Source organism: Accipiter gentilis, chromosome 36 (genome assembly GCF_929443795.1).
Source record: "Accipiter gentilis chromosome 36, bAccGen1.1, whole genome shotgun sequence".
Classification (NCBI taxonomy): domain Eukaryota; kingdom Metazoa; phylum Chordata; class Aves; order Accipitriformes; family Accipitridae; genus Astur; species Astur gentilis.
This window is the reverse complement of record NC_064915.1, coordinates 1,354,298-1,361,922: the sequence shown is the minus strand read 5'-3', so window position 1 is coordinate 1,361,922 and position 7,625 is coordinate 1,354,298. Positions and strand designations below refer to the sequence as shown.

General features: G+C 65.7%; 2 protein-coding genes across 3 annotated transcripts; both read left to right on the top strand.

The window, feature by feature from the left end:
- The first annotated feature begins 132 nt into the window (after positions 1 to 132).
- On the top strand, positions 133 to 2,034 carry POLR1H (RNA polymerase I subunit H). Of its 2 annotated transcripts, none has more exons than XM_049793113.1 (5): positions 133 to 139; positions 685 to 816; positions 914 to 1,014; positions 1,539 to 1,648; positions 1,795 to 2,034. In XM_049793113.1, the coding sequence occupies exons 2-5, from the start codon at positions 687 to 689 to the stop codon at positions 1,817 to 1,819; spliced, it is 366 nt and encodes a 121-aa protein (XP_049649070.1). In that variant the 5' UTR covers positions 133 to 139; positions 685 to 686; the 3' UTR covers positions 1,820 to 2,034. The 2 variants fall into 2 exon arrangements, with proteins under 2 accessions (XP_049649070.1, XP_049649069.1); XM_049793112.1 differs by lacking the exon at positions 133 to 139 and adding an exon at positions 141 to 162.
- A 569-nt stretch (positions 2,035 to 2,603) lies between these two features.
- Positions 2,604 to 5,555, top strand: PPP1R11 (protein phosphatase 1 regulatory inhibitor subunit 11). Its single transcript, XM_049793106.1, has 3 exons — positions 2,604 to 2,748; positions 4,654 to 4,762; positions 4,872 to 5,555. The coding sequence occupies exons 1-3, from the start codon at positions 2,680 to 2,682 to the stop codon at positions 5,114 to 5,116; spliced, it is 423 nt and encodes a 140-aa protein (XP_049649063.1). The 5' UTR covers positions 2,604 to 2,679; the 3' UTR covers positions 5,117 to 5,555.
- The last annotated feature ends 2,070 nt before the right edge of the window (positions 5,556 to 7,625 follow it).

The window sequence follows — 7,625 nt, the reverse complement described above, 5'->3', positions numbered from 1 at the left end:
GGGGGGCCTCCAATAATTAGCTCCTCGCTCCGCAAGCTTGGGGAGAAGTGACGTAGAGGAAGGGGCGGGGCGGAGCGGCGCGGCGCGGCGGCGCGTCAGAGGCTTTCCTCCTGCGCGCGCTCCGGTCGCCGCGGAGGAGGTTGGACTTGTCTGCTCCGGGCGGTGGGGACTGGGGGGGGGGTCACGGGGTTGGGGACGACCATTGGGGGCTGGGGGGGCTCGGGGGGGATTGGGGGGCTGGGGTTGCCGTTGGGGCATGGGGGGGTCATTGGGGAATGGGGTGGCTAAGGGGGGGGATTAGGGGGCTGGGGGGGGCCAAGGGGGGATTGGGGGGCTGGGGGGGTCATTGGAGGCTGGGGGGGGTAAGAGGGGGATTGGGAGGGGAAAAGAGGGGGATTGGGGGGCTGGGGGGGCCGTTGGGGGCTGGGGGGGTCATGGGAGGATTGGGGAGGTATTGAGGGCATGGGGGGCTAAGGAGGGGATTGGGGGGCAGGGGGGGTCATTGGTTGGGCTGGGGAGAATGTGGGGCAATGGGGGGATTGGGGGGTGATGGGGGGGTCATGGGGGTGATTGAGGCAGGGGGGAGTGAGGGGCAATGGGGGGTGGTCAATGGCACTGAGGAATAAGGGGGTGCTGGGGGGCCCTCACTGACACCCCCCCCTCCTCATTTCCCCCCCCCCCCAGCCATGGAGCTGCCCCCCTCCTGCTTCCAGTCCTGCCTGGATTTCTGCCCCGAATGCGGCTCCGTCCTGCCCCGGCCTGGCCCCCGCAGCACCGTCCGCTGCCCCCGCTGTGCTTTCACCCTCCACACCGATGGTCAGTGAAGGGGGGGGGGGCAGGCACCCTGATATTTTGGTCCCCTCTGAGACCACCCTGATTTCTTTTTTTTTGGTTTCTTTTCTTCCCCTGCCAGATTTTGAGGGTAAAACCATCCGCAGTGCCATCGAGTTCAACCGGTTAGAGCCGGCAGCCGGCCGGGGGTCGGATCCTGCGCCCCACCTCGAGGGGCCCCTGGTGAGTTGGGGGTGGGGTGGGGGGGCAAGTCCCACTGGGGATGGGACCCCCACCCCAAAATCCCACTGGGATAGAGCCCCCACTGCAAAATCCTGCTTGGGGGAGATAAAGCCCCAGTGGGGAGGGGACCCCCACCCCAAAGCCCCACTGGGGGGGGACCACCACACCAAAATCCTGCTTGAGGATGGATAAAACCGCACTGGAATGGGACCCCCACCCCAAAACCTCACTGGGATGGGACCCCCACTCAAAAATCCTGCTTGGGTGGGTAAAACCCTACTGGGATGGGGCCCCCCACCCCAAAATTCCAACGGGGGGGGGGGGGGGGTAAAACCTTGCTGGGAGGGGACGCCCCACAGAATGGGATGTGTTGTCACCCCCCCAACACATAAAACTCCTTGGGGCCAGGATATTTGGGGGTTAACCTCACCCTGCCCCCCCCCCCCCCCCGAACTGCGGGGGTAGGGGTCAAGCTTGCAGAGCAGGGGGAGTAACCCCCACAATTTGGGGGGGGGCTGGCGCAGGTGGAACGGCGGTGCCCCCGCTGTGGGCACGAGGGCATGGCGTACCGCACCCGGCAGATGCGCTCGGCCGACGAGGGCCAGACCGTCTTCTACACCTGCCCCCACTGCCGGTGAGGGCCCCCCCCTCTGCCATTTTGACACCCCCCCCCCCCCCCCCCCCCCCCCGCCATTTTGACTCCCCCCTTCCCCCCCCCCCCCCCAACTATAGGGGGACCCCCCCAAATCCTCCCATAACTGTTCCCTCCTTTCCCCACAGGTTTCAGGAGAAGGAGGATTCGTGATGGGGTATCTGCCCCCCCCCCCCCCCGGGGGGTATTTGCCCCCTCCCACGTGGGTAATAAAAGCCCCTGGGGTTTTTATTCAGGGCTGTGCTTGGGGGTGTCTCACTTGTGACCCCCTCAGCCCTTATTTACCCCCCTGGTCCTTGAAGTGCCCCCCCCAGTCCCTAGATCCACCCCCACCAAACTGCTCTTTAGCCCCTCCAGCCCCATCTGCCCCCCCCCCCCCAAACTGCCCCTCAGCCTCTATCTGCTGCCCCTGTCTGCCCCCCCCCCCCCAGCCCCTCAACTGCCCCCACAGGCCCTATCTGCCCCCTGCAAAGCCCCTGAACTGCCCCCTCAGGCTTTCTCTACTCCCCCCAGCCCTTATCTGCCCTCCTCAACTACCCCCCCCAGAGACCCTATTTGTCCACCAAACTGGTCCCCCCCCAGCCCCTGACTTGCCCCCTCAGGCGCTATCCACCCCCCCAAAGTGCCCCCTTGGCCCCTATTTGCCCCTTCAGGCCCTTTATGTCCCCCCAAACTGCCCCCCTCCGCCCCTATCTGCCCCTGCAAGTCGCCCCTCCAGGCTGGTTACTCCGCGCATGCGCGCTAGTCGACCCCACCCCCCCCGTACGGCGGAAGTGCTCCCTCACCGGGGGACCGCATTGTATGGCGGACCTGCCGGAAGTGCTCCAGCCACCGACCGGAAGTGGGGGTGGCGGTGAACGCTGCACCGGGGCGGCGGCGGCGAGAGCGACCCGGCCCTTCCCGGTGCTCTCCCCCCCCCCCCCCCTCCCCCCCTCCCCCCCCCTTCAACGGGGCCTCGGCGGTGGCCGGGACCCCCAACCCCCCCCGGGGCACCGCACCGCCCGGCTGGAACCATGGCGGAGGCGGCGGACAGCGGCGGTTGCGGAACCGCCATCGTCATCGAGACCGGCGCCGCCGAGCCGGTGAGGGCCGGGGGGGGGGGGGGGGCGGGGGCTATAAATACCGGAGAGAGGGGGTATAAGTACCAGGCGGGGGTTATAGGTATCGGGGGGGGGCTATAAATACGTGGGAGGGGTCTATAGATACTGAGGGGGGGGGTATAGGTACTGGGGGCGGGCCTGTAGATACTGGGGAGGGGTTATAGGTATTGGGGGAGGGCTATGAATACCTGAGAGGGGTCTACAGATCTCAGGAGGAGCTTGTAGATACTGAGGGGGGGGGGGCTATACATATCTGGGAGGGGTCTATAGATACCAGAAGGGGCTTATAGATACTGGGGGGGAGGGGGTTATAGGTACTGGGGGCGGGCCTATAGATACTGGGGAGGGTTTATAGGTCGGGGCGGGGGATTATAAATACCTGAGGGGGGTCTATAGATCTCAGGAGGGGCTTATAGATACTGAGGGGGGTGGGCTATAGATACCAGGGACAGACCTATAGATACTGGGAAGGGGGGTCTATAAATAGCTGAGAGGGGGTCTATAGATCTCAGAAGGGGCTTATAGATAGTGGGGGGGGGGGGCTATAGATATTGGGGAGGGGTTATAGGTACTGGGGAGGGAGCTATGAATACTGGGAGCGGGGCTATAAATACCTAGGAGGGGTCTATAGGTAGCAGAAGGGGCTTACAGATACTGAGGTGGGGGGGGCTATAGATACTGGGATCAGACATATTGATACTGAGGAGGGGTTATAGGTACTGGGGGGGGCTATAAATACCCGAGAGGTGTCTATAGATCTCAGGATTGGCTTATAGGTACCAAGGCGGGGGGGGGGGGAATAAATACCCAGGGGGATTGTCTGTATGTACCAAGGGTGACTATGGATATGGAGGAGGACCTATAGATGCTGAAGGGGGGTTGTAAATACCCGGATGGGGGGGGGGGGGTGGACTGTAAATGCCTGGGGGGGGGGGCTATAGGTACCTGGGGGGAATCTGTACATACCATGGGGTGGCTAGAGATATGGGGGGTGGGGGCTATAGACACCCAGGGGGGTATAAATACTCGGGGTGGGGGGGGGTGTGTATAAATCCTGCTGGGGGGGTAAATAGTGTGTGTGGGGTGTGTGTAAATCTTGGGGGGGGGGCAACCAGGGCTGGGGGAGACATGGCGTTGGGGGGCACAACTGGGGCTGTTGGGGACACGAAGTGTCAGGGGCCATGACCGGGGCTGTAGTGGGGTCGGGGTCAGGGACAGGGTCAGGGGCCATGACCAGGGTCGGGGTCAGGGTCAGTGTCAGGGGCCATGACCGGGGCTGTAGTGGGGTTGGGGTCAGGGACAGGGTCAGGGGCCATGACCAGGGTCAGGGTCAGTGTCAGAGGCCATGACCGGGGCTGTAGTGGGGTTGGGGTCAGGGACAGTGTCGGGGGGCCATGACCGGGGCTGTAGTGGGGTCGGGGTCAGGGACAGTGTCGGGGGCCATGACCGGGGCTGTAGTGGGGTCAGTGGGGTCAGGGACAGTGTCGGGGGCCTTGACCGGGGCTGTAGTGGGGTCGGGGTCAGGGACAGTGTCGGGGGCCATGACCGGGGCTGTAGTGGGGTCGGGGTCAGGGGCCATGACCGGGGTTGGGGTCAGGGACAGTGTCGGGGGCCATGACCGGGGCTGTAGCGGGACAGCACTGGGGACAAGAGCAGTGTCAGAGAGGACAGCCAGGCTGGATGCGGGGTGGTGTTGGGGACAGGGGCATTGCCAGGGGACACAATGAGGGTGGTCGCATTACAGGGAAGGAGATGGTGTCAGGGGACATGACCAGGGCTGTTTAGGGACAGTGTCAGAGCCCACAGGAGGGGTTGGGGGGTGTCCTTGCCCACAGCGTCACCGCACCGGTGACACCCCTTTCCCCACACCCCGTCCACCCCCGCCAGGAGAACCGCAGCCTGACCCTGAAGCTGCGCAAGCGGAAGCCAGACAAGAAAGTCGAGTGGTCGAGCGACACCGTCGACAACGAGCACCTTGGCCGCCGCTCCTCCAAGTGTGAGTGGCACTGGGGCCACCCCTGTCCCCTCCCCCGGATGCCTGGGTCCCCCCTGGGGACACCTGTGTCCCCTGACACCCCCCCCTGTCCCGTTTCCGCCCCCGCCAGGCTGCTGTATCTATGAGAAGCCGCGGGCGTTTGGGGAGAGCTCAACGGAGAGCGAGGAGGAAGAGGAGGAGGAAGAGGCAGTGGCGACGACGAGGGGGGGGGACGAAGGCTGCGGTCACCTCCACTGCGTCCGGGGTCATAAACGGGGACGGGGGCGGCGGGGGGGGGCTGGGGGGGGCCTACCGGGGGCCGGGGGGGGGCCCCAAGCGCTGCCCCCCGGGCCCCCTGCCCCTATGGAGCACTGAGGAATCCCCTATGGATGCTCCTGCCCCCCTCCTCCACAGACCCCCCCCCCCCCCTCCCGATTGACCCGTGTCCCCCCTCCAGGACCCCTGACCCCAAATATTGACTCTGGGCTTGACCCCCCACCCCAAAAATCACTCCCCCATCACCTTGGGCCCGCCCCTCCCCAAATCAATGCCTGAGCCCCCCCCAGTCGATGCCTGATGCCCCCCCCCCCCCCCCAGCTCTTGAGGAACCTACCTCCCCAAAATATCTGCCTGACACCCTCCCCTCCCCCCCCCCAAACATCATCTCCTGGTCCCCCCATCCTGCCTCACCCCCCACCACAGACACACCCAGTGTTTGGGGGGGCCATTTTGGGGTGCCCCCCTCTCAAAATCATGCCCCCCCCCCCCGCCCCGCACTCCATGGCACCTGTGGGCATTAAAGGTGGCACCGCTGTGACCGCTGCCGTGGTGCTCGTAGTGGGGGGGGGGGAGACGGTGTTTATTGGGGGGGCATCAGCGAAGAGGAGGAGGGGGGGCAGCTTTTGGGGGGCTCCCCCCCTCCCCCGGGTGGCTCCTTGGGGGATGGGGGGCGCGGGGGGGGTGCGGCATCGGCTCGGAGCTGGGCCCCCAGGCTGTGGGGAGAAGAGGGGTGAGGGTTAGTGGGGGGGGGGATGTCACCAAAAAGGGAGGGGGGGGGACACAAAAGGCACCAAATACACCCCGGGGGGGGGCGCAGGGGAAGTGTCCCCAGGGGGGAAGATGCCACCAGACTGGGGTGTGTCCCCAAGGGAAGGACAAGGTGCCACCAAAACAAGCGTCATCACCCAAAAATGTTACCCAGCCGGATCGGGCCCCGCCCGGCACGTGAGCCCCGGACGCCTGGGTGCCCCCCCCCAGCCGGGGCGGTGTCGAGGTCACCTGGGGTGTGGTGACAACCCCGGCGGGGTGGGGGGGGGACATGAGACAGGGACACGGGACTTGGGCGTCTGGGCACGTGAGGGATGGGACACGGGGTCATGGCCGGATGCTTGGGTCCTCCAGCACCCCGAAATAGCTGGGTGCCCCCACCACCCGTGGGACACCCCCCCCTCACCGCAGATGCCTGGGTTTCCCCCTTGGCACCCAAAGTCCCCCAGCCCCACCAGTTCCACCCCCCCCCCCAGCACCCCAAAAATCCCTCCCAGATGCCTGGGTGTCATCCCCCCAGCACCCCTGGGCCATGTTCTGTCCACCCCCCACCTTCCAGCCCCCCAAGACCCCCCTCAGTCCCCCCAAACAGCTGGGTGTCATCCCCCCAGCACCCCTGGATCAGCACACCCCCCCCCGCCAATAACCCAGTTTCCCACACCAGCACCTCTGCATTCTCCCCAAGTACCCCCCCGACACCTGGGTCCCCCAAATCCCCACAGTTCCCCCTCAAGTCCCCCTGGATGCCTGCATCCCCCCAAATTCCCCCTCAGCCCCACAAGTCTCCCCAGACACCTAGATTCCCCCCAAATTCCCCCTGGATGTCTGGGTCCCCCAAGTCCCCCCAGACACCTAGATTCCCCCAAATCCCCCCCCTGGATGCCTGGGTCCCCCAAGTCTCCCTGGATGTACGGGTCTCCCCAAATCCCCCCAATTTGCCCCCCAAACACCTGGGTCCTCCAAGTCTTCCCTGGATGCTTGGGTCCCCCAAGTTCCCCCAGTTCCTCCTCAAGTCCCTCCAGACACCTGGATTCCCCCAAATCCCCCCTGGATGCCTGGGTCCCCCAAGTCCCCCTGGGTCTCCCCAAAGCCCCCCCAAATACTGGGTCCCCCCCCAGACCCTGCCAGCTTCCTTCTCCCTTTACCTGCAGCGCTGTGGCCGGCGAGGGGGGCCGGGATTTCCCCGAACCAAACGTTGGGCGATGCGACTCTCCACGGCCAAAGCCACGGGGGTACGGAGACGGCGAGGGGAGCAGGGCAGGCAGCACCGCGGGCAGGAGAAGGCAGCGACGGGTTCCCCGGGACGGGCAACGGGCAGGCAGCGACGGCAGCAGCTATGGTTACAGGCAAAAAGGACGGGGTCCCGTAGCGGTTGCCCGCAGGTCGGGCATGAGGTTTCTCGCGCCAGTCGGGCCAGCGGGCCCCGTTCCGGTGGCCCCGAGGGCGCCATGGCGTGTGGGAGGCGTGTGCGAGGCGTGTGAGAGGCGTGCGAGAGGCGTGTGGGACGGCCCAGGCGTGGGCGACGGCGGGGCGGGGATGTGGGGAGGGAGATGGGAATAACAGGGGTGGGGAGGGAGACGGGGACGTGGAGGACGTTGGGACACGGGTGGCCGTGGGGGACAGCGAGGGACATGGATGGACATGGATGATGGGGGGACAGGGAAGGACATGGGGACACACGGAGGGACACAGGGACATGGATGGTGTGGGGACACGGAGAGATGTGGGGACATGGATGGACCTGGGGACACACAGAGGGACAAATATGGGGATGTGGAGGGATGTGGGGACACACAGAGGGGCACAGATGTGGGGACATGGAGGGACATGGACACTG

What these genes read in the sequence shown, in the direction of transcription:
- PPP1R11 (XM_049793106.1), top strand. Translation starts at nt 2,680, where the DNA reads ATGGCGGAGGCGGCGGACAGCGGCGGTTGCGGAACCGCCATCGTCATC. An exon ending in AGACCGGCGCCGCCGAGCCG is followed by an intron (nt 2,749 to 4,653) that starts GTGAGGGCCGGG and finishes CACCCCCGCCAG; the next exon opens with GAGAACCGCAGCCTGACCCT. An exon ending in TGGCCGCCGCTCCTCCAAGT is followed by an intron (nt 4,763 to 4,871) that starts GTGAGTGGCACT and finishes CGCCCCCGCCAG; the next exon opens with GCTGCTGTATCTATGAGAAG.
- POLR1H (XM_049793113.1), top strand. Translation starts at nt 687, where the DNA reads ATGGAGCTGCCCCCCTCCTGCTTCCAGTCCTGCCTGGATTTCTGCCCC. An exon ending in TTTCACCCTCCACACCGATG is followed by an intron (nt 817 to 913) that starts GTCAGTGAAGGG and finishes TTCCCCTGCCAG; the next exon opens with ATTTTGAGGGTAAAACCATC. An exon ending in CCCACCTCGAGGGGCCCCTG is followed by an intron (nt 1,015 to 1,538) that starts GTGAGTTGGGGG and finishes GGGCTGGCGCAG; the next exon opens with GTGGAACGGCGGTGCCCCCG.